The sequence below is a fragment of the Panicum virgatum genome, chromosome 9K (genome assembly GCF_016808335.1).
Source record: "Panicum virgatum strain AP13 chromosome 9K, P.virgatum_v5, whole genome shotgun sequence".
NCBI lineage: Eukaryota > Viridiplantae > Streptophyta > Magnoliopsida > Poales > Poaceae > Panicum > Panicum virgatum.
In genome coordinates this window covers 52223110-52248391 of record NC_053144.1, presented here as the reverse complement: position 1 = coordinate 52248391, position 25282 = coordinate 52223110, and the positions used below count along the sequence as shown (strand labels likewise).

Below are 25282 nucleotides of genomic sequence, written 5' to 3'. Positions count from 1 at the left end.
TGACCGGAGCTGTAAAACCGAAGGGCAAACCCCCAGAATCTGATCGCCAGAACCCTTTGCTCCTTTATTTTCCACATACCCGACGCACCTAGAATGAAAAGCAAGATCAGGACGACGACGCTTCTCGCGAAACCCCTGTCGAAATCCAGCGTCGCCTCGACGACGAACTTCAACTAGCTGATGACGATCGCCGTCGAACTTGTCCTTTACTTTTCCTGCACTGCTCTCCGCGTGCTTGCCAAGTCATGGCAGGATCCCTTGCCGCGATGCCTTCCGGCGGCGAGCCGCTTCCCTTGGCTTCTCAGATTGTTCTTGAAGCAAGGAAGGAGGGAGGGAAAGAGGCAGGTGACTGACCCACAGCATCCTGTTCCTCCCCACTTTAATTTCCTCCCAGTGGACATATAGATATACAGATATCCTTCTCGCACTTGGGGTACCGTGCTGTCATGGGCGGCAGCTGCTTTGTCCGGCGGGAGGGGTAGTATATATACACTGCGCGCGTGCCTTGTTCTTGGCCTCGTCGCGGCTCGCTCCGAGCAAGAGGCAAAGATCGAGGGCTAGCTTGGCGGCGGAAGAGGAGCTCGCTCGACGACGACGACGAAGAAGAAGAAGAAGCCGCCGGAAGCCATGGAAGAGCCACAGACGACGCAGCTGCTGCTGCACGGGGTGATCGACGCCAGGATCGTGGCGGCCGACCTGTCCGTCACGTCAGACGGCCAGCTGCAGCCGACCAAGAAGGTAACACTGCGGTACATTCTTTTTTTTTTTTTAGAGAAAACTAATATCTCACTTGAGCGTTTTAGAGGATCCTAACTCATGGTTTTATCAATTTGTAAAGAAGGCTCAAATAATCCTTAGTCTTCTTTTCCTTCCACTAAAAAAAAAAGATAAATAATTCCTGCGTTGGTCTTGCTGCCCATCGTGACGATGGGCTTTGGGTCCCTTATCATGACCTCGTTCGCTGCTGGGCTGGGCCTACGCACTTTGGGGTCTGACCTTTCCTTTCTTATTACTAACTTTTGCAATTGCTAAAAAGAAACTAACTTTGCAAAACTATGGCCTCGGACAAAACTACAACTAACGCATTTTACCATGTTTTTCTTTTTCTTTTTTCAAAGACACCCAAAGAGTGCATCATATCGGATATTTATCAAGGAAACATTAGGTAGGTATCCAGTACAAAAAAAAATTGATAGCTTACCACAAAACAACCTCAAAAAAATAAATTACACCAAAGAACTTTCTGGAGACCTACTTTGATTGATTGCCACCTGAAATCGCTTCAAGATTTTTTTTCGCGATAGTTGCTTGAAGATTTTGCATCAAGTCGATCACAACAATTATATATTTAAGTCCACATACCATAACTTTTAGTTATGAATATATAACCAGCTACCCATGGATGCTATCCTTATAGTTTCCGTGATGTATGTGTGATTGAAGATAGATTACTAATCCCCGGGCATAAATACCTGACTATTTGATCAAAATCTTGTCATACTTGTAAAGTTTTGAATATCAACAGTTATCATAATATTTAGTTAGGAAACGTAAATATTGTATGTATGCGTATGTTTTTCGTTATCTCAAGATTTATTAGATATATAGCGATACATTTTAATCAATAATTGTCAAAGTTACAGCTTAAAAACCATTAATATTCATAAGTGTCAAGTAATTATGATAGGGAATTACATGCTTACTAAAGCTAAATATGTAGTTTTGTGATAACTGGTTTAATTATTTAGTTTAGAGAAAGAGATGTAATCTTACAAAGTCTAAAAAAAAGATGTATTACCAATGAAAGATGCAACGACCTCGTCTGCAGGCATCCCTTTCCGGTGACGATGCAGGCTCGCTTGAATCTCCCTCTTGCTTCCCTCTCCTCGATCCCTTCCCAAATGAATCCATGTGATCCTGAGAGTGAGCTTGCCATGGCCGATTAGTAGGTCGAATCTAAGAGGACGGCTATGGCCGACACAGCTACGGCCGACCAGGAGGTGACAACCCACCAATACGTATACGCCTCCGTATAGGATTTAAAGCTGGCTGCTAGATTTTGCCCCTGCGGCGTTGTCGCTTTCTCCTAAATGACAAATACTTGTTTTGATCATAAACATAAGTTGTTATAGATATCAGTATTGTCTACGAGGTACAAAAGGCTCGAGTACCGCCGTGGAGACAACATCTAGCGGAGCCATTTATCCATGACATCGGTCATTACTAGTTTTATACTTAACTAGCAATATGCTCGTGCGTTGCAACGGGACGCACAAGGCGACGGAGACAAACTATCACAGTGATGATACGATTGGCATAGCCAAAGGTCCACATGTGTTCATGGCGGTGATATCCAAAAGACAAACACGTGATTATCGTCATTTTTACTCCATGGGTTTCACATCTCGAGTTTGATTTAGGGAAAAGATAACTATAGGAGGTCGTGCACATGTAGGTTTTTTTTCCATTTCATCTATCATCTATTACCATGCACTGTTCAACCTTAAATCTTGTTAGGACCGGCCAACATATATGTAGTTTTGGTATAATGAGAAGAAAACAACTAAATGAGAGTATGAGACACCATCAGAGACAATAAGTACAAATTGCATTAGATTAAACACCTTCCTTCGGTCATTACTATGTGCACTAGTCTATCAACCCGTGCTTCCGCATGGATTAATTAGAGATATCTAATAATTATCTATCTAACGATCTTTTTAACCAATTAAATATTCTAATCTAGTACTGTAAATATACATATTTATTACGCAATTGTAATAAATGTGATAAGTTTAGTTACTAACATTTTTTCTCACTTTGCATAACACATCCATATGTGTTTGATATATATCCAATTGAACACTTTGTTTGAGCTATCTGAACAACATGAAAATTGGTATACTTATCTTTTCTCTTATACATGAATATATGGTGACACACACATTATGGTTAGTATTTTATATAAATAATAACATAAATAATATATTAATAATGATAGAAATAGTAATTTAGAATTCTATATTGATGCGCGTTAAGATCTTATTATAGTAATATAATTTTGATTCAGATTTTGGGTTTATTTTAACTTTTTATTATGTTATCATTGGGTAACACACATAAAAAATTTATGGGGTTATTTGATATTATTTTATAATGACATAAGTGGGTAATTTACATGAAGATTAGAGGGGTTACTTTAGATTATTTTTATAATGGTAAAGGTGGGTAATTTAGATACATGTTTAGGGGTTACTTTAGTCTATTTTCATAATAGCAAATGTGGGTAATTTATTAGAAAAAAAATAACAGATCCAATGGCTATTTGATTGAGTAAAGTCCATTTTTGGCCATCCAACTATCGACTGTGTCCGGATTTGGCAATGTAACTGGCTCGAGTACCCCGCCGTGGAGACAACATCTAGCGGAGCCATTTATCCATGACATCGGTCATTACTAGTTTATACTTAACTAGCAATATGCTCGTGCGTTGCAACGGGACGCACAAGGCGACGGAGACAAACTATCACAGTGATGATACGATTGGCATAGCCAAAGGTCCACATGTGTTCATGGCGGTGTATCCAAAAGACAAACACGTGATTACATCATTTTTACTCCATGGGTTTCGATCTCGAGTTTGATTTAGGGAAAAGATAACTATAGGAGGTCGTGCACATGTAGGTTTTTTTTCCATTTCATCTATCATCTATTACCATGCACTGTTCAACCTTAAATCTTTGTAGGACGGCCAACATATATGTAGTTTTGGTATAATGAGAAAGAAAACAACTAAATGAGAGTATGAGACACCATCAGAGACAATAAGTACAAATTGCATTAGATTAAACACCTTCCTTCGGTCATTACTATGTGCACTAGTCTATCAACCCGTTGCTTCCGCATGGATTAATTAGAGATATCTAATAATTATCTATCTAATGATCTTTGTAACCAATTAAATATTCTAATCTAGTACTGTAAATATACATATTATTACGCAATTGTAATAAATGTGATAAGTTAGTTACTACATTTTTCTCACTTTGCATAACACATCCATATGTGTTTGATATATATCCAATTGAACACTTGTTTGAGCTATCTGAACAACATGAAAATTGGTATACTTATCTTTTCTCTTATACATGAATATATGGTGACACACACATTATGGTTAGTATTTTATATAAATAATAACATAAATAATATATTAATAATGATAGAAATAGTAATTTAGAATTCTATATTGATGCGCGTTAAGATCTTATTATAGTAATAATTTTGATTCAGATTTTGGGTTTATTTTAACTTTTTATTATGTTATCATTGGGTAACACACATAAAAAATTTATGGGGTTATTTGATATTATTTTATAATGACATAAGTGGGTAATTTACATGAAGATTAGAGGGGTTACTTTAGATTATTTTTATAATGGTAAAGGTGGGTAATTTAGATACATGTTTAGGGGTTACTTTAGTCTATTTTCATAATAGCAAATGTGGGTAATTTATTAGAAAAAAAATAACAGATCCAATGGCTATTTTGATTGAGTAAAGTCCATTTTTGGCCATCCAACTATCGACTGTGTCCGGATTTGGCAATGTAACTCTAAAACCAGACATCCGCAGCCATCCAACTCTCAAAACCGTTCACGTTTGGCCATCGAGCTGTTTTGCTAGGTGGTTTTGTTGAGTTGGACGCCACATGGCGGTGGGGCCCACCTGTCAGCACCTCTCTCTCCTTTCCCTCTCTTTCTTCTATCCTCTCCCTCTCTCTTCTCTCCTCTCCCTCTCCTCTAACCTGCGCCGGCCGCCGCCCTTTCCTAGCTCGCTCTGTTCACAGCGGCTAGCGGAGCAGGAGCGAAAGCAAAGAGGCCATGGGCGCCCTCCTGCTCTTCGTCTGCCTCCTGGCGCCGTTCGTGCTCGCCTGCGCCGCCCGCGGCAGGAAGCGGCGAGCCGCCGCGCCGGCGTGCGGCAAGGCGCTGCCGCTGCCGCCGGGGTCCATGGGGTGGCCGTACGTGGGTGAGACGTTCCAGCTCTACTCCTCCAAGAACCCCAACGTATTCTTCGCCCGGAAGCAGAACCGGTACGGGCCCATCTTCAAGACGCACATCCTGGGGTGCCCCTGCGTGATGGTGTCCAGCCCGGAGGCAGCGCGCTTCGTGCTCGTCACGCAGGCGCACCTCTTCAAGCCCACCTTCCCGGCCAGCAAGGAGCTCATGCTGGGCCCGCAGGCTATCTTCTTCCAGCAGGGTGACTACCACACCCACCTCCGCCGCCTCGTCTCCCGGGCCTTCTCCCCGGAGTCCATCCGCGCCTCCGTGCCGGCCATCGAGGCCATCGCGCTGCGCTCGCTCCGCTCCTGGGACGGCCAGCTCATCAACACCTTCCAGGAGATGAAGCTGGTGAGCGGCTATTACTTGCTTCTAGTTCTAGCTGCTGCTTGCCTGCTTGCTCCTGCTCTGCGTCGTGCTCTGTTCCAAAATCAAAATCAGAATCAGAATCGAAAGCGAAATCAAATGCTCCGTGCTGATTTTATGCTCTGCGGCAGCGCGACAGCGACCTCCTGGCCTCCTTCCTGGACCACCCTTAGCGGAAAAAAAAATCCTCCGCAGGGGCCATCGCCTACTCATCCTCGCCGGCCGCCGAAAGGTTGTCTCCACGAAAGCTTGGATCAGAGACGCGTACCCGGCCGGCGGCGGCTGCAGCTAGGCACCCCTATGCAGCTGCGTGCGGGCCAGCTGCCTTCTTGGGCTGTTGCTCCTTGGCCTTGGCCGCGCTCCTCTCCGCCTTCCGCCGCGCCACCCACGGCTTGCGCGCCGCCGCCGCCATAACCTTGTGCGTGCGGCCGCCGGCGGCCGGCCGTGCGTCGCATCCGCCGCCTCGGGGATGCCGCCCTTGAAGACGGCCAGCTGAATGGAGGGCTGAGGCTGGAGTCTGGACGGATCGACGGGAATAATCGAAGCAGAGAAGCCGATGTGCTGGCGGGAGGGGCGGCTGGCCTCCACGGACGCGCCGGCCGCCGGCCGCCGAGCCGATGCGCCGCGTACCACCAGGTGAGTGGTACTTGTTCCGCTTGCATCTGGGACGACGGCCCAACCTTCGTTCCTCACACGTTCCGGGAGGCGTTCCGCGTCGTCCCCGTTCCTCATCCGGGAACGAAGTTCCCGGAACACGGAACGCCGGGTCGTTCCGCGTTCCGTGTGACTAAGGGACGACCGCGAGGCGCTCACCGACGCCCAGATCGCCAACAACGTCATCGGCGTCATCTTCGCCGCCCGCGTCCTCACCTGGATGGTCAAGTTCCTCGGCGACCACCCCTCGGTGCTGAAGGCCGTCATCGTAAGTGCCCATCTCCCCGCCGCCGCCGAACGGTTCGCCGCCGGCAGGAACACGCCGGGCGAGCTCCGCCATGAGCCAGAGCTGCCGGCCGAGCGAGCTCGAGCTCCGCCGTGGGCCCGCGCTGCCGGCCAGGTGAGCTGGAGAGGCGTGCGCGGGAAGGGCGGCGGCCGACGCAGGGTCAGCGGAGTTGGATAGGATAGAGGAGAGGTAGAGGGAGAGAGAAAGAGGAGAGAGAGGAGGGAGAGGAGGGCTGATAGGTGGGTCCCACCGTCACGTGGCGTCCGACTCAGCAAAACCATCTAGTAAAACAGCTCGATGGCTAAACATGAACGGTTTTGAGAGTTGGATGGCTGCTGATGTCCGGTTTTAGAGTTGCATTGCCAAATCCGGACGCAGTCAATAGTTGGATGGTCAAAAATAGACTTTACTCTTTTATAAATATGTAAAGATATTGTTTAATGAAAGCTAACACCAAGATTAACAGGTAGTTATCGATGAAACATCCATGGCTACGCTCCTTATAGGAGTTTTTTACTTCCATTTATCACAAGCTTAGTTTTAACTAATAAAATGATAAAGCTGTATGTATGTCTGAATGCACTGTTCCTCACATCCATCCTTAGCAAATTCAGTAAATGGAAGTCTTTGGATGGTAGGTTGATGCTGCGTTTCAAAATGCAAATCCTATAACGGGCAAGAATGCAAGATAATACAACAATACAATTTGGAATCCTATGAAGGCTGGTTCTTTCACATTAATGAAATGGGTTCCACAGAGACTATTCATTGAATTCTTCATCATTGAAAGTGAAATTAGTTTGGAAACTAATCAATTAAACGAGAGAAAAGTAGAGGGAGAAATGTATCAATCTCAGAAAAGAAAAGTCGCCAAGCAAAGCTTCCAGGTGTGGGCACCGACTGCACCCTGATAGCATACAACATACTCGTAGAGCTCGCTGGCAAGGGAGAAGATGAGTAGCGACCTTGACGTCGCAAAGCAGCGAGAGCTTCAACATGGAAATGATACCTAGCGCCTCACCCGGTCCTTGATGCGTTTAGGCCGCATCAGAACGGCTCGGCACTTTGGCAGCGGTGGTGGTTTACTGCACGCCGGCGAGGAATCCGAAGGAAATAGATACGAAATATTCAACTAGGTTAGTGGGTAAAAAAAATCCCCTCGCTGTGCTTGCCGTAAGGCTTGGCCCTCACGGGCATGTGCCAGGGTTCGGAGATTTTTCCGCAGCCGGGAGAAGCCGTGTTGCTTCCTCTTAATGAAAAACGGTGGGGTCTGTTCACCCCTCCGGCCGCGTTTTTTTTTAAATATTCAACTAGGCAATGTTGGATGTTGTGTAGAGTGAAATGACACATATAACCTTCATCAAATTTTAATAATTAAATTAATATGAACAATGGTTCCACCTTTTCTTGGTACTCTGACCCATCTATTTGGTACTGCGATACTTTTTCTTGGTACCTCATATTTTACAACCATTAGATTACTCTCGATGAACGGCTCTCAATTTTTCCAACTATTGATGATCCCAGTGACGAAACCGGACCATGATTGATCAGAGTTGAAAATGTTTAACGGGTAGAAAGACATGACTTTCCCAAATGCCATTATTCATTAACAAATTAAATGGTTTAAATTTTCATCTTGTCGCAACCAGATTCAGATGAAGAGGAAGGTCTTCTCATGGATCAGGAAGCTGCCCTTCTGCCAATGCAAGGTTTAGCTCATCCTGTGTCCTCTCCTCTATGGCGCTACACCTGCCCAATCCTCGCCATCGTACAAAATCCTGACGCCGCTTTCGCGCTGCAGCAGGCGCTGGAGAACGCCATCGGCCTCGGCATGGACGGCAAGCTGTACGCGACGGTGGACATCGACAAGGCGCGCGTCGGGCGGACGCGCATGCTGGACCCCGTTCACTCCCCGCGATGGAACGAGTCCTTCCGCATCTACTGCGCGCACGACGCCAGCAACATCATCTTCACCGTCAAGGCCGACAACGCCGTCGGCGCCACGCTCATCGGCCGCGCCTACCTGCCCACCAAGGACGTCGTCGCCGGCGGGAAGGTGGAGCGGTGGCTCGACATCCGCGACGAGAAGCGGCAGCCCCTGCGGGGCGGGGACAAGATACACGTCCAGCTCCAGTTCACGGGCGTCGCCGCGGACCCGGAGGGCGGCTGGGGCACCGGCGTCGGCAGCGCCACGTACGGGGGCGTCCCGCGCACCTTCTTCCAGCAGCGCCGCGGCTGCCGGGTGCGGCTGTACGAGGACGCGCACATCGCCGACGGCTTCGCGCCGCGCGTCGCGCTCGCCGGCGGCGGGGTGTACGAGCCGCGCCGGTGCTGGGCGGACGTGTTCGAGGCCATCAACGCCGCCCGGCGGATGGTGTACATCGCCGGGTGGTCCGTGAACACCGGCGTCCAGCTGGTGCGGGACCCGCGGCGGCCGTCGTCGGCGGAGACGCTCGGCCAGCTGCTCATCCGCAAGGCCGACGAGGGCGCCACGGTGCTGATGCTGGTGTGGGACGACCGGACGTCGGTGGGGCTCGGCCCGATCAAGCGCGACGGGCTGATGGCCACGCACGACGAGGACACGGCGGGCTTCTTCCGCGGCACCAAGGTGCGCTGCGTGCTCTGCCCGCGGAATCCCGACAAGGACCGGAGCTACGTGCAGGACGTGGAGACGGCCACCATGTTCACGCACCACCAGAAGACGGTGATCGTCGACGGCGGCGGCAGCTCGGGCCCCAACGCGCCGCCGGGCCTCGTGAGCTTCCTCGGCGGCATCGACCTGTGCGACGGGAGGTACGACACGCAGGAGCACCCGCTGTTCCGCACGCTGGGCACCACGCACAGCAAGGACTTCCACCAGCCCAACTTCCCCGGCGCGTCCATCAGAAAGGGCGGGCCCAGGGAGCCGTGGCACGACGTCCACTGCCGCGTCGAGGGCCCGGCGGCGTGGGACGTGCTCGACAACTTCGAGCAGCGGTGGCGGAAGCAGGGCGGCGGCGACAACCTCCTGGTCGCGCTGGACAAAGGGTGGGCGCCGCGCGAGGCGGCGGCGGCGGCCGACGACGCCGAGTCCTGGAACGTGCAGGTGTTCCGGTCCATCGACGGCGGCGCTGCGGCGGGGTTCCCGGAGATCCCCGACGAGGCCGCGGCGCGCGGCCTGGTGAGCGGCAAGGACCACGTGATCGAGCGCAGCATCCAGGACGCGTACATCCACGCCATCCGCCGCGCGCGGGACTTCATCTACATCGAGAACCAGTACTTCCTGGGGAGCTCCTACGCGTGGCGGCAGGGCGACGGCGGCGTGGCGGTGGAGGCCATCAACGCGCTGCACCTCATCCCCAAGGAGCTGTCGCTCAAGATCGTGAGCAAGATCGAGGCCGGCGAGCGGTTCGCCGTGTACGTGGTGGTGCCCCTGTGGCCGGAGGGCGTGCCGGAGAGCGGCTCCGTGCAGGCCATCCTGGACTGGCAGCGCCGCACCATGGAGATGATGTACAGGGACATCACGCTGGCCATCCGCGCCAAGGGGCTCCGGGCCGACCCCAGGGACTACCTCACCTTCTTCTGCCTCGGCAACCGCGAGGCGCCGAACCCCGGCGGCGAGTATGCGCCGCCGGAGCGGCCAGACCCCGACACCGACTACGAGAGGGCGCAGCAGGCCAGGCGCTTCATGATCTACGTCCACGCCAAGACTATGATCGGTAACTTATTATTGCTTCCTTCATGTTCATGGTCGATTTCAAGACCATCATCGATCTCTAATCTAATCGACGATCGTTTCTGTTGTTCGATCGTTGCTTGCTTACCTCGATGGCCTTGCAGTCGACGACGAGTACGTCATCGTGGGGTCGGCGAACATCAACCAGCGCTCCATGGACGGCGGCCGCGACACGGAGATCGCCATGGGCGCGTACCAGCCGAGCTACCTGGCGACCAGGACCCGGCCGGCGAGGGGGCAGGTCCACGGCTTCCGGGTCGCGCTGTGGCAGGAGCACCTGGGCCAGGCGGCGGCGGGAAACCTCCTCCTCCGGCCGTCGAGGCTGGATTGCGTGCGCTGGGTGAACGAGGTGGCGCAGCGGCACTGGGACATGTTCGCGAGCGACACGTTCCAGGGCGACCTCCCTGGGCACCTCATGGCGTACCCGATCGTTGTGGGCGACGAGGGCAAGATCACGGGGATGACAGAGCAGTTCCCGGACACCAAGGCCAAGGTACTCGGCAGCAAGTCCAACGTCCTCCCGCCCATCCTCACCACATGATCTGGAGTTGGTTGATCCACCATGAACTGCAACCTGGAGTGAAAATGTTGTTGATTGTTGACGTATGTATGCACGCAAGAGTGACGAGATCACAACAGTGTGACTGGTATTGCAACTGTTATCATTATGATGTTGACTGTAATTTATATGTGAATATAAGAAAAACAAAAGTGTGACTCATCTGCTTCCTATTTCTTATATTTCCAACCAAACACTCCACTAATAAAGCAAAAAATAATATTCCAGCTTCCACATTTAGGGAAAATAATGGAAATCTAATGGATCTCATTTTTTAGTTAATTCTAAGCATTCGCCTAAAAAAATTTAATTCTAAGCAACAGTAATGTTCAAAGGATTTCAAAGCAAATTTCTACTCTCAGATAAATCAAATTTGAAGTTTGGAAGGGAAGGGAAAAGGGCTTTCTGCCGCTCGTGAAATATAACATTTGCGTAGAGGGGTTGGGGTGCAAATAATAAACCCAAATAAGATTATGTCGACTTAAAAGGTTGAGTTCTCTGCTGTGATGATGATGCAATTTCACTTAATGAATTATAGTTGGGCAGACTGATTCGAAGGTTTAGGTATATTTTCACGAGAAATGTGGAGGCACTGGCGGAGCTACATGAAGCTCAAAGGGGGGCATATTAATTGATACAAAATCCATTGACCAGCTACTAATTGATGTTTAGGAATAAAAAAATGAACATATTAAGCAACATACCCCTTCTTGATTTGCCTTGGCAGAGCTTCTTAGCAAACACCTCACTTGTTTGTTTTTTAAAATATTTTTCATACTTTGTCTGGGCTGGGCAGAACAAAGGATTGCCAGCCAATTCTTTCTCGGAAAAAGTTCTATCTAGCTCTCTGGACTGTGGGCCGAATTTATATTTCCACCTTACACTCGAAAACTAGATATTTTAGCTCCTTAGACTCGCGATACTAGACAAATGACCTCCTTGACTGGTTTTTCTTAGGCTGTTTCCAGCAACGTGCGAATGCGAACACGCATTTTGGTCTGCATGCGAGACGTGGCCCCACACATAGCCTTCGCATTCGCAACCTGAGTTCTAGCAGACTGCGAGAACGCATGCGCAAAAGGCCTGTGGACCCCACCACGATGTATCTTATCTCCAAGGCTCCAACGTCCAACCGCTGCATATCTTCTCTCTGGTTCTCTCCGCGAGAACCAACGCGACAGGCTGCGGCGGCGAGGTCGGACTCGAGAGGCGATGACGGCCAAGCTCCAAGCTGCAGCTCCTGTAGTTCGCCTGGCTCCGGCTTGGCTCCACTCTGGCGGATCTGGCATGGCTGCGCAGCCACACGCGACGGCGTCGAGGCTCCGCACGGCCCCAACAGTGGCGGCGTGGCCTGTAGCCCGTTGACGGCCCTGGCATGCCTTCTCGGGGTGAGGCAGCAGTGGCTTGGCGGGAGTCGGCGGCCCCATCGCGGGCTGGAGCATCGGGGCGCCGCTCCTCCGTCGACGGCGCAGGCCACATCCGGCAGCCTTGTGGGACTGTGGCGGCGCAGCGACGACGATGCCTCGGTCGGCAGCACAGCTACATCTGGCGGCGGGGCCTATGGCCAGTGCGGCAGCAAGCGGTGGCGGCCCCGACTTGGCGATGGCTGCTAGCGGCGACGGGCTGGGGCGGTGCGGAAGTTTCACCACACGGGACACCAGCTACTACAGCGGGCGTGATGTTTGCGAAGAGGAGAGAGAATACGTAAGGATCCACATTCTCTCTCCTTGCCTCGGGTTTTGCGATTCCACATCCGAGATCTGCTGGACGGAGGAACAATAACTCCCGATCCCCATTTTACACATGCGCGAGACGGGATGAGGGAGCTGCTGGAAACAGCCTTAGTGTGTTTTCTCTTTTTCTTTTATACTTATTTTGGATAAATATTTGAGAAATTATGGTAAATCACAAAAAATATTATCCCGCCAATTATTATCAAGCTTACATGATCCAATGAACATGAATTTTTTTTAAAGATTCATCCAAAATAAATATAAAAGAAAAAGAGGAAAACAACAAAGAGAAATCAACCAGCGAGGTCATATGTCTGGTACCGCGAGTTCATGAGTCAAAATACCCAGTTTTCGAGTAAGGGTGAAAACGTAAACTCAATCCATGGTTTAGAAAGGTAAATAGACTTTATTAAAAAAAGGTAAATATAATTTTTTTTTCTTTCTCCTCCTAGCTGCAGGGAACTGGGCCCTGGCCCATCGCATGCACACCACACACACCGTTCCAAGGACAGATTCGAGCGAGAGAGATCCGAGATGAAAGAAGAGAAGGCAGGGAAGGGCGCCGCGGGCCAGCCGGGCCTAATGTCGAGGCACGCACCCCCGCGGCCACGCCACGCCACGCCAGTACGCCACGGAAGTTGGGTCAATGGCAGCGGCAAGCGAGCGAGCGTGCCGGCGCGGCCGCCGATCCTGCTCGTCGCTCGCATGCCCGAAGAAAGCTGCTCCGGCCGCTGCATGCGCGCTTGCCCACGTCCCGGTCCCAGCGCCTGGGGTGGTGCAGTGGGGAAAGAAATCACGCGCCTATTAACTTCGTCGCAGCCTTTTCACTTGGCCGGCGGGATCTCGTACGACGCCGCCGAGCTCCCATCCCCCGTCGAGGCGGCGTGCGTGGGGGAGGACCCGGGGGGCTCTGGCAGTGGCAGGGCGGAAGAAGGCGCGGCCGCTCTGGCGTCTCCATGATGTCAGGCAGGCAGGCAGGCAGCCGAGGCACGAGCGCGCGACGGGCCATCGATAGCGGGTTGCTGACAGACACCCAAGATCCACGGAACCCCGGGCCTCCCCTTCCATTCCGCTTTGGCCGGCCCGACCCCCCACCTCCCACGTCGGGGCAAAGCAAAGCAAAGCGGGGGGGGGGGGGGGGGGGGGGGCAGGCGCCGGCACTCATGCCCGTCGCGAGGCTCGCCGCACGCGTGCCGCCCACTCGGAATCCGATCCCCCCGTCCCGTCCCGTTCCCCGGCCGGCAGAGCCAGGCAGGCAAGCAGGCGCCTCCCAACCTGGCACTGGCACACAACCACGCACACTCCCAAGGGAAGACTCAAAGCCAATGGCAAAGCTCATGATGCAGCCTCTCCAAGCAATCATGAGCCCGACGCGCGCACACTACTTGATGAACAAGGGGCTCCAACAGGGGAATCCTCGAGGATACTACGTACCATCTGGTTGCTGCTGGGCGTGCACGCAAAACAGCGCCGCATTCCCAGTCTTACTAGCATACATTTCGCTACGACAAGAGGAGACTGCAACAGTAATAATACCGGCGTACAGTACAGCAACAGCAGCATACGCACACCAAAGGTGCATGCATAGCATTGCTTTGGGTCGTCCCGTCCAAGGCAAAGCGAGAACACTTGCTTACAAATATGGTAGTGGCATACTATGCAGCGGAGAACAAAGGAGCGGGTTGGCTGGATGACGGTGCTGAGGCTGAGCTCCGCATCTCAGGCAGGTGCACAGAGAACACTTTGCTAGAGTGCTGGACCGGTTGGTTTGGAGTTGGACTGGACCCCAGGAGCTCAACACACAAGTGGCAAACCTAACCTCGACCCATCTCCGCTTTGGCCTTTGGCTTTGGTAGTTAGGTCAAAAAGGCCATGGAAGCAAACAACACAACAGCGCCCTTTGCTGCTTTGGATCACGCCCGGCGGAAGATGCCTGTAGCTTTGCATAAACATACTTTGTTTGCTCCTATCAACGCCATGAGGGCCTTTTGAGGAAGGTGATGCAGCAGGCACTGAGCCACCTGACAGGGGCTCTCTCTGGGACGGAGAAGAAGGTCCAAGCTCTGTCGCAGAAAGATGGTGGTAGTCTGCTTGGCTAGCTCACCGGAGTGGCATGGCGAGCTATGTGGGTCTTGTGGCCTCCAGGACTAGCACTCCACCACAATGAAAGAAAGCATTGCAGCCTCGGTTCAGTTGAAGTAGCTTTCTTCTGGGTACAAGGGAAGCCAAGCAAGCATCACCGGGTCCTTTTCTTCTTCTTCTTTTTTTTCATTTCAATCCAGTGCGTCTTCATCAAGCACCGAATTGAGCTCCCTTTGGCTTCTTCACCTTATTACTAACACTAGCACTTTATGTATTTAGAAACTAGTGGCTTCAGTAACCCACCCACAACTGTCCAGCAGGAGCTAGAGCGAGGCAGCTCCCAGCGTCTTGACCTTCAGTTTGAGGTACTGCAGGTAGCAGATAGCTTCATCAAGAATAGCCGTGGCATCTTTGGCGATGCCACCAGGGACAATCTTCCTGAGCGCAGCAACAGTCTCTTGGATCCTCTCTCTTCTTCGCTTCTGGTCGTCGGGGCTGTCGCCTTCTACAGCTTCACCTTCCCCCCGAGCAAACTTGTGATCGCTCTCAACTTCACCAATGCAACAGGACTGTGCATCACAGTCATTGACAAGAAGCTTCTGTTCGATGGAATGATCGGGCCTTGCTGAACTGGCCGTGTCCACAACAGACTTGTCAGTGCCAGAGCAGAGCCTTCTCTTCTTGGCCGGTCGCGCAGAACCTGATGCGCTAGCACCAGCACTGGCTACTGATTCCACACTCAAGGTGTCATTCTCAGCAGGAGATGGCCTCCTAATTATGTTGAGTTCTTGCACCTTTTCATACCCTTCATCCGAGTCAGAATACAGGAGTGCATTAATCTCATCTGTGTTCTCATGAATACCCTCGGTTTCTTCTGCTCCAACATCAGTTAGATTAGTCTCATTGCTACCTTGGAGTTCTGGCACAGGATCCAGCGTCCCCTTCCTCACCAGAGGAGCTGTAATAGGAGTATGATTCTCCTGGTAGAAAACCAGAGGTCTCTTGTGCGAGGGATATAGTGAAGACAATTCCAAACTGGGCACCAATGTGGTGACAAATCTCGGAGTCATTGGAAGAGGTCTTTCAGCAATGGATGCTGTGAAAAATGGCACAGGTGCAGCAACTGTGTTCAGACATGTAGGCAATGCCACCAAATTAGTGTCAACAAGCCCAACATCAGGTGGGCAGATATTGCCTGCAGAGCTTTCAGTGTTGAATTTCCATGGAGAATTAGGCCAATGGCACCAAGGATTATCCTTGTCCCCCATGAAGAAACAACCACCAAAAAAAGTACCTGAGATTACCCAGCAGAAATTGAGCATTAGTATACCCATATCAAATAAGAACAGGTAGCCGCAACATGAATGAGAGAAGGATATATATAATTACCAGCAGAAAGTTCAGAAGAACGGGAAATTCTCCAACTTAAATTGTGATGGAGAAAAACCTAAAGCAGAAAATTTCTTCAGCAGCAAACGGAGAGCAGAGCAAAGCTACGTCACGGGCTTGAGGAGATGGCGGAAGTACTCGGCCTAGAGAAAATATACCAAAGCAATGTCAGGATCATCAGGCCAAGAGAGGCAACTCTTAACAACAGCTGACTTCTTTCCGCATTACCTGGCAATTCTGCAGCGGCTGGAAGCAAGCAATAACTCTCACAGCGATTCCGTTCTCATGCTTAAACACGCGGAATCTCGTCTGAGCAGCTGCTTTCCACACCATTAGTACCCCACTCCGTTCTCCTCAAAAGCTTTGGCCAAACAACCACAGCACCTTAACAGCAACGCCAGGATGGAGAGGTTTTGAGCTGCCTTCGCAAGCCGAAGGAAGGTCTCCGATATCCACGGAGGTGATTTAAAGAATCACACGGCAGTAGAGGCTCAAGGAGATCCCCCTGCGGAAGACGTCAACCGAAAGACCAAACCACCGCATGCTGCCACTGCCAGGGCTATGCACTAGTGTCAAGTCTCCAGCCGATCTGATTGTTTTTCACCAGAAATTACCTGCAGGAATGGAATTTCGGTTATTGGTAAGTATATTGATACACAACCACACTGACGTGTGCAGTAAGACGGTGGTATTTCTGCAGAGCAGAAATCTGATCCGAGTAAAATTTGAGAAAATGAGGCTAATAAAGTGGATTGCAATGTACAATCCATTCAGTCTTAAATGGGCAGGCCTGCTCAAAAGATCCAGGTGCCGTTAGAGCGGAGTATGAATCCATAAGCATCTAAACCGTCGGTACGCAAGGTTTAACTAGGAGCAGAATTCACACCGGGGACGGCTGGAGAGAAGGAAATGCTGAGGCTCTCGCACGCTTTTCCTCCCGTTGGACTTGGACACCACACAAATAAAAACCTGATAGTGATTATTGCATAGTAGTATGTACAAACAACGCGATACAGCAAGAAATGGCGGCGCAACAATCCCCGAATGAGCCCGGCAATCAGTAACAAGCCTTGGAGGGCCCGATTCTAGCAAGCGTGCACAGATCGATCTGCCCGTTTAGGCAGACCCGATCGAAATTGAGCGGAAGGGGGCGCAGACGGAACCCAATGCCGAACCCCAAGGGCACCTTGTAAAGATCCCAAATCACCAACCAGTTGGACACCATTCTAAACGACGGCATCGGCGAATTCGGGGCCGAATCTACCAGTAGCCGACGGCACCGCACCCGGAAACCCTCCCTCAGAAAAAAAAAAAACCACACACAGGCAGACCAGGTCACACACCAGATCGAGCGCGGCGAGGTAAGGCGACAGGCCGGACGGGGCGGAGGGGAGGCGGCCGAGTGGGGGTGGGAGTCGAGCAAAGCGCGCGCGTGAGAGGAGGCGGGGGCTGCGAGGACCTCGCAGCGTGCGCGCCTCGGAGTCGGAGGCGAGGCCTCCGTTGGGGGGCTGTGGGGAGACGACGAGGCTGTGCGTGGCCACGCGTGCCGGCTCACGAGAAAGGCAGAGGAGGAGGAGGCGGCGGCTGCGCGGAGCAGGGGCAGGCGCGTGGAGCGGAGTCTTTATTGGGCGAGCCTGGACGGAAATACCCCGCGGCGTGCTGGTATTTGCGCGCGTGCACTGTCCGGCTGCCCGAGCCGTGCCACGAGCCCACGACAGCAGAGGCCCCGGCGGTGGTGGCTTTCCGCTTTCCGGAGGGGGCGCCCGCCACGCGGCGGCCATCATTTCCTCCAGCTCCGCGGCCACTCGAAGATTAGCATCGCGAGAAATTTTCTCTGCTTATCTGCTTAGCTGCAAATGGTACGCTGTAGACGCCGTTGTTATCGCCCCGGAACTTAATTTCCTAGCTTATACGGTGTTATTTTCCATTCCCAATTTTAATTCGATTTCTAGTTGTTTGGCAGCAACGTGTATGTGTCGTCTGCTATACGAATACCATACACATTGATACAAGATGGCCGTGGATTAATTAATAAAGCTGGTGCACGATGGGCTAGCCATCATTTTTCCCAATTCTTAAAGATAAAGAAGAAGGACAAAGATGCGGGCGATGATGCAACGGAATTCGTTGCTTTTCCTCTTTGGAGGAGGAGGTGGTGGACTGGATTTGTTTATTTGGGCTGTGTGACCGAATAGCTAGCTAGGTTTGGTAGTGCTACTAGGTACTCGTAGCTAGCTAGGAGTAGGAGGATACGCATGCTGCACGGCATGAAGTCAGAGGCAAGTTTAAAAATTCCCCGTGGCTCGGCGGCACCAAACCGTCCGCACGCGCAATGGATACTTGTGCGCAGAGAAGGTTGACGAGTTTGCAATACTCGCAACATGATGCGAACCCTGCTGGCTGCTGCCCGGCCCTTCCTTTTGTGCGTGGCAAGCGACCTTCCTTCGTTCTTCCATGCATGCATGGCATGCGTGATGAATTATGGAATGGAATCTTCCAAGGTGCCGGAGTGCCTTACAAGTAGCTAGGATTGGGAGTGTTTGTGCTTTTTTTTTTCCTTTCCGAACACGAAATTGACTTGTGGTTTCATAGCATGCGATCCTCTTTTTATTTGGTCTCAGAATTTTGAGCTGCTGGTGGTAGTATGAGCGAACTTGCTTTAGTGGCTTTTTTGTCTCAGAAAATGGAGCACCCATTTAGTTTCCGTCGTGTCACTCTCAAGAGTCAAGATCAATCAGAATGCGCCACTCCAGTTAAGCTACTAGCACAGCATGCGGGTGGCTGCGACGCTGACGGGAGAGGAGGAAAACACATCAGCAGAAAGAAAGAAAAGGTGAGGTTGGGCGGTGGATAAAGATCCCCCGGCCCGGCCCCAAAGAAGCACGCGTGCAAGCTATAGCCGCGCGCAGCCGCCAGCCGGGTTGGTTTCCGGCACAGGACCATCCACTTGCATTGTATATTTGCATTGCATCGCATGCCCCCGAGGAGATGCCGGGCCTGCCTGCAAGACAACAAGCGCATGCCTCGAGCCTCAAGGCTCCTGCGAGGCCACGCCAAACAAGCCTGCCTGCTGCCTGTGCGTGCGCGCGAGCTCGGCGACGGTGAGGCCACCACGCCACCACCCAAGCATCGATCGAGCATGGAATCATGCATCCATGCCGTGGCATGGCATGCATAGCCTGCACGCTTTCCCACTGTCACTGTGCCATGAGCGAGGAAGTGAACTAGTGAAGTGGGCAAGCATTTCTTTCAAAAAAAAGAAGTGAGCAAGCATGCACTGAGCAAAAGAAAAAGGATAGAGAGAGGTGAATGGACAACTAGGGCGGGAAAGAGCCAGTATTATAAGGCCACCAAAGCGATCTGTATCATGTGCGGTATTATAGTAAGAGTATGTATAATGGGTCGTTTGCTGTCGTAGACATGCAGAAATTTTTTGCAAAGACCTCATCACAACCCGCATTCATTGTCGAGACCCGCCGTCTCGTTCATCCACGGGTGACAGCCCGTGCTCCCAGGCATGGCGACGGGGAAGGCAGCCGTTGAAGGAGATGCTGTGGGGAGACGACGAGGCAAGGATTAGCTGCGCGCGGTGGGGAATTCCTTTGGCGCCAAAAGTTCGCGCCTTCCTCTCTTCCCCGAAAATCACTCCCACGGTTCTTGAAATACTCCTCTGTGCTCCCAATCCAACCCTAAGTCTTGGTCTGGCCACGCGTGAGGCACGGAAGGACGAGGCAGTGGCGGCGGCACGGGATTTGCTAAGACCGAGTCCAACAACGCGAGATATTCTTGCGAGGCAAATCCATGTTTGCCTCACATGAACATTAGTTTGCATCAGTGTCTCAAACCCGTGCCTCCAACAGCCATTGCATCCGGCGGCGATTCCTCGTGCGGCCGTGCCCCGCCGCTGCCGCGCCATCACCTGCCGCCTCGTCGCCGCCGGGCTCGGCCTCCTCCGCCGCGCTCGCCTCCCACCGGCGCTCCTCGGGGCCGCGACATCGCCTTCCGCCTCGTTGCCACCAGGCTCGGCCTCCTCCGCCGCGCTCGCCCCCCCCCCCCCCCCCCCCCCGAGGCGGAGGGAGGGAGGCCGGGAGCCCGAGCCGCTTGGGGCCCCTGCTCCAGCGCCGCCCACGCGCCATGTAAGCTCACCACGGCGGCCGTGAGCGCCCCCGCCCGGAGAAGGGGCGTAGGGCGAGCGCGCGCCGCCGTCCGGGTCGTGCTCCGCCGGCTGCGGAGTCGGCGAGCTCGGCCGCCGGGGAAGGACGGCACGGGAGAGGGGGACCGGGCCACGACGCCGCCAAGCTCGACCTCGAGGGGAAGTGTAACACCCCGGGTGTTTGCACAGTAATTAAATAGGTGTCTGCACAGTAATTGTGTTTGTTGCTATGCATCTTGTGCTTGAAATACTTAAAAAGGATCTTTTTGTAATTATGAAAGGTTATATATGTAATTATGATTTTATGCAAGGTCCTTTATATAGTTAATTGTGTTTATAGCTTTTATGGAGGGTGTTTGTGCAAAATTTCAGTGCATTTATTGCATGGCATCCAATTTTGTTTTTAAGTCTAATTTTGAAGTGAATTTGCATTGAAAAAGACAAAATTCCTAGAATTTAAAATCCCTCTTGTGTTTTCAAATTTAGCTCTCTATCCTTTGGTCAAATAAATTTTTGCACAACATCAAAGTTGTAGCTCTTGAAAAATTGAACAACTTTCATGTTGGGCACTTTTCCATTTGAGCTTTGGTTTAAAAGTTATCGCTATTTTACAGTGGGGTCCCTGGAATTTTTGGAAATTGCAAAACTACCCTTGTCTTCCACCTCCACCCCCTGCTCTGTTTTGCGCCGCCGCCCACCGACAGCGCCCCCGCCGACGCCTTCCCGGCTTTCCCGGCCATTACTCCGCCGTGCGCTGGCGCCCACGCGTCGCGGACGACCTCCTCCCCCTCCTGTTGCCTCGCGCTGGCCCTCCTCTTCCCTTGCCACGCGCCCCGCCGCTTCCAGAACCGCCTCGGCGGCCGCCACCTCGCCGTCGCGGTGGAAAGCCAGCTGCAGCAGCCGCCGGCCTCTTCTAGCGAGCGCCTAAGCACTACATAAACCCCAGAAGTCGATTTCGTTCGTCCCTTTCCTCTCCCCTCGCTTCCCCGCCTCGGAACGCCGCCGCCGCACCACCCGAACCCCGGCGAGCTCATCCCGCCGCGGAGCCGCCACCACAAGCCCGCTCCACCCCAATAGCCCCCACCTTTAGTCGTGCCTCGACCTCGCGCAGCTCCCAGGCCGCTTCCCATCGCCCAAACCTCGCCGGAGCTACCTCGCCGTCGCTTGCCTCCGCCGCCAAGCCGCCCTGCTCCGTCGAGCCGCCGCCTCCGAGCCCCTCCCCGCAACCCTAGACCACCTAGAGGTGCGCCGTGGACCCGTGAAGCTCACACACCTCTCTACCCTCGCCGCCGGTGAGCCCCTCGCCGGGAAACCGCCGGTCAACCGCCGCCCCTCTCTCTGACCCGGCCCAGGGACCTCGGGGTGGAAGAAACAAAACTTCAGGGTGTTATTTGAATAGACCTAGACTCATGTGAATAGTGCACTAAGGACTTGTTTGTAATAGTTTGCTGTGATCTTTGAAATTCAATATCAATTCATAGAAAATTCGTAAAATAGCAAATCTTGATGTTTTGGAATCCTCTTGAAGAGCTCTATGCAGTAGAACCATAATATGTCAGGCTTTAGTTGCAAGTTTTTGCTGTATAAATAGTTTTGTGTCACTAGGTAAATAAATACTAGATGTTTATTCTTTTTCTTATCTAATGCTTGAAAGCTGGTCTTGCTCTGAAATTTTTGTGATAGTTTACTCATGTTACACTAGCTTTCTATAAAAATTTCATGATCAGTTCTTTGTTATAGCTATTTATTTTATTTAATCCTTGTTTAGTAGACTTTAATTATGATAAATAGTTTCTGTTCTTAGTAATTCATGAATTTATTTCTGTATGTTCTTCTTGAGTAGATTAGCTTGTCCAGGAAGTTTTAGCCTTAGTTTATGACTAGAACAGGAGCTAAAATTGAATCTTGCTAAACTGATGTCTGTTTTGTTTATTTTCTCCGAATTAATTCTGTGTAGATAAAATCATGAAAAATTCACAGTAGATAAATAATCTCTGTTTAGGACTCCTGTTAAATTTTGAGCTTCTGTTTTGCTTTAGTTTGATCTGTATAATTCAATCTTGTGTTAGGTGTTTCCTGCATAAATGATTTGTTGTGATTAAATGGCTACATGTATTGGCATGATTTTTTACAGGGTAGATTACTTTGTTCATGTTCTGTTTAGGGTAATTTTGGTAGAATTTATTACTAATGGTACTCTGAATTGTTGATTTATTTACAAACCATGGCTAAATTATATAGGAAATCACTACCCCTCATTTTATGAAGTTAGTTAACTTCTTTTGTGCTGTTAATCATGATGCCTTGTGTAGTTAAATTTGTTATTTAACTACTCTATAAACGATTGCCCATGTGTGTTTATAATATTGTTCTTGCATTACATATAGATACGACTACTTTGTCGGACGGGACGTACGAGCTGATTCCGGAGTCTGACGGAGGTGATCTCGAAGCTCAAGTGAACACCGCCGTACTAACTGAAGCCCCGAACCAAAGTTCGGAAGAGCCTAGAGCTGAAATAGTTAGCGACTACCGAGAAGGCAAGCCCCGGACATAACCTATACTTCAAATTAATATCATTTACTGTATTATTTTACTTGTGCATTTACAGTTCATAGGAGTTGAATTGAAACCCTAGATGCATGATCCTAGAAACCTATGTACTGAACACTAGACCTGAGTTCGAATAATTGCTAAGCTTATAGGACCGGTAAAAGTCGAGTGATTGCCTGTCACTCGCGAGTTTTATAGGAATTGCCTGTTTACTTTCTGTTATCAATATAAGGACGACGGACGGGGTTGTGTTCGATATCATGACCTTATGTGAGACCCCGTCTGTGTTGATGAACTTGCTAAGGTCGCGGTGTGTGGTAGTGCTGGTTAAGTTTTTGAAAGTACTAGCCACATGCCGTAAATATGGTACGCGGCAAGCCTAGTAGCCGATTGGACCGGGGAGTGGATATACCTCCCACTCTCTCTTAGGAATAGGTTTTATTTTATGTTGCGCAACACTACGACTTCAAGGGACAAGGTTCGGCCTTGGAGCCCTGTAGTCGGGGAGAGTGGCACTATCCATAAGCCGGAAAGAAAGGTCAACGGTTGTTTGGGAATGACCCGATGGTATTCCAGACGTGTGTGCTAGGTTACCCTTGCAAGGTTGAATTTCGATTCAGAATCGTCCGCCTCTCACGATGAAATGAGACTGCTTGATCTCTTTGCCACACAGAGTAATAAAAGCAACAATATTCTTATTAATCTTGATGTTTGCTTAGAAGTTCCACCATGATTGGATAGTAGATGCTTACATAGAATGGTTAATCAACTAGAATCTTGAAGCTAAAACTTGAAAGTAAGGACATACTCTTTATTGCTTTTCAGCAAAAGAAAACCAGAGCCTCACAAAGCCTTGCATAGTCTAGTTAAAGTGGGCTACTTATACCCGTTGTCGGTTAAGTCTTGTTGAGTATTAGAATACTCAGCCTTGCTGTTGAAACCTTTTTCAGGTATGAATTTTGAGGATCAGATCGCTAGCTTAACCTATCCTTGCTCGTTGCCTCCTGGCTGGTCCGTAGAGTGGGATACGTCTTCGGCCGGCAATGACTATGACGAGTGATACCATGTTTGGGCTAGCCTGGTATCCTTTTTGGCGACGTGTTGTAGCAGTCGTGTTTTATCTTCCGCTGTTAAACTCTGAAACTTTACCCTTATGGTTTGTATAACTGTTTTATTTAAGTTAGCTTTGTAAGAATGTTTTTAACTGGTTTGTAATCGTTATTATGCCTGAGTTGTAAAATTGTGGTTGTAATATCTCTGAACTCGCCTTCGTGCGGGGTATGCTTGTTCGATCCGAGAATCGGTGGTTGTATCGGGACGTTACCCGACAGACCAAAAATTGTTCTGTTTCAAGTGCGTTTAAGCTAATGTTGCCTTTATGGTGAAGGTTTACGCACTTGAGCCGGGATAATTTAGGCGGTTCTGCCACAGGAAGCTCGACCTCCGCGCCGCCAAGCTCGACCTCGAGGACCTCCGCTGCTTGGGCCGCCGCGCCTCTGCTGGCCTGGCCGCCGCACGCCGCCGCGGCCTGGCCGCCGCGCGCCTCCGCTGGCCCCGGTGCGCGCCCCCGGCCGGATGGATGCGTTTGAGGAGAGAGGCGATGCAATTGCATCGTCTCTCTCCTCGAAGGCAGATTGCCTTCCGCGAATGGCTCGTCTGTTGAAACCTCTCCTTCGCGTGCACAGTGGCGTTTGGTGAGGCAAAAATGCAAATGGCTCTTCTGTTGAAGTCAGTCTAAAGGTGGATGCGGCGGCGCCAATGCAGAAGGCCCAAGGGCGAGTTCGGGACGGGGCGGCGCATGTGCCGGAGCAGAGGGCTTCAGGTGGGACAGCGCATGTGGTTGCATATGGCGCCGACGGCTTCTTCAATTGGGGCGCCGGCAGCTTCTTTGGCACCGATGGACAGGCCCCATCATTCAGTCTTGGATGTCTCAGTCTTCGGATCCTTCAACAAGGTAATACTCAATGTTGCTCAATTTTTTTGCTTATTTGAATTAGTAATTTTGTTTACTGTATTCCCAATCGTTCTGATAAATCTATTAGACAATGATCTTTTTAATTTGACATGCCTCTACATATAAGAAACTCATAAATGATTTAGTTGAGTACATATGGCAAAATTACGAGCCAAGAGAAAACTAGAGCCACATGTCCAAAGAAATTGTGACTTTATTATTATATTATATCATAAATTCTTAAGACCATTTCATATAAATATATATATAATATACATGCTCATTTTAAGAGTCATACGAATTATTTGAATCTACTGTGCATTCTCTCATGTATGCAACAAAATGGCTACAAAGATCAATTATGTACTCAATCACCATGCGTTTGTGTGTCAAATGATGAATTAATCACCTTGCAGACAGCCAAAACAGACAATCCATTGTACAAACTGTTTGTTTGTGATAAAAAAATAGCAGCTGTCTGCACTGTTTCTCGCCCGAATATCGAGGTAGATAAGAGAGGAGAGAAGAGAAAGAAAAGCAGGCTGCAAGCTTGCAAATACAAGGTTAAGGTACCTTACGAGGGGATGAGATGGGCTATGCATATATCAATGATCAGTCTATTAAGCCATGAACTATTATACGAGTTGTCTGTTAGATGGGCTATAAGTGACGTGTCACCGGTGTAAAGCCAGCAGCTTGCAAAATTAGAAGGAAGAAAGCCGTAGGCCCGGGGGCGCGAGCCGTAAAGCCACGCGCATTTTGTATGGTAGCCCGC

The 25282-nt window shown here is 50.6% G+C and overlaps 2 protein-coding genes across 3 annotated transcripts; one reads left to right on the top strand and one right to left on the bottom strand.

Annotated features, from left to right (window-relative positions):
• Positions 1 to 388: 388 nt before the first annotated feature.
• On the top strand, positions 389 to 10808 carry LOC120652155 (phospholipase D alpha 1-like). Of its 2 annotated transcripts, none has more exons than XM_039929888.1 (4): positions 389 to 738; positions 8019 to 8078; positions 8174 to 10067; positions 10189 to 10808. In XM_039929888.1, the coding sequence occupies exons 1-4, from the start codon at positions 628 to 630 to the stop codon at positions 10623 to 10625; spliced, it is 2502 nt and encodes an 833-aa protein (XP_039785822.1). In that variant the 5' UTR covers positions 389 to 627; the 3' UTR covers positions 10626 to 10808. The 2 variants fall into 2 exon arrangements, with proteins under 2 accessions (XP_039785822.1, XP_039785821.1); XM_039929887.1 differs by having other exon boundaries at positions 395 to 738; positions 8171 to 10067.
• Positions 10809 to 13787: 2979 nt separating this feature from the next.
• LOC120652154 (transcription factor bHLH144-like) lies at positions 13788 to 17440 on the bottom strand. Its single transcript, XM_039929885.1, has 4 exons — positions 17191 to 17440; positions 16076 to 16461; positions 15848 to 15990; positions 13788 to 15752 (listed from the first exon to the last, which is right to left on the bottom strand). Exon 4 carries the CDS (start codon positions 15724 to 15726, stop codon positions 14782 to 14784), a length of 945 nt encoding a protein of 314 aa, XP_039785819.1. The 5' UTR covers positions 15727 to 15752; positions 15848 to 15990; positions 16076 to 16461; positions 17191 to 17440; the 3' UTR covers positions 13788 to 14781.
• Positions 17441 to 25282: the final 7842 nt, after the last annotated feature.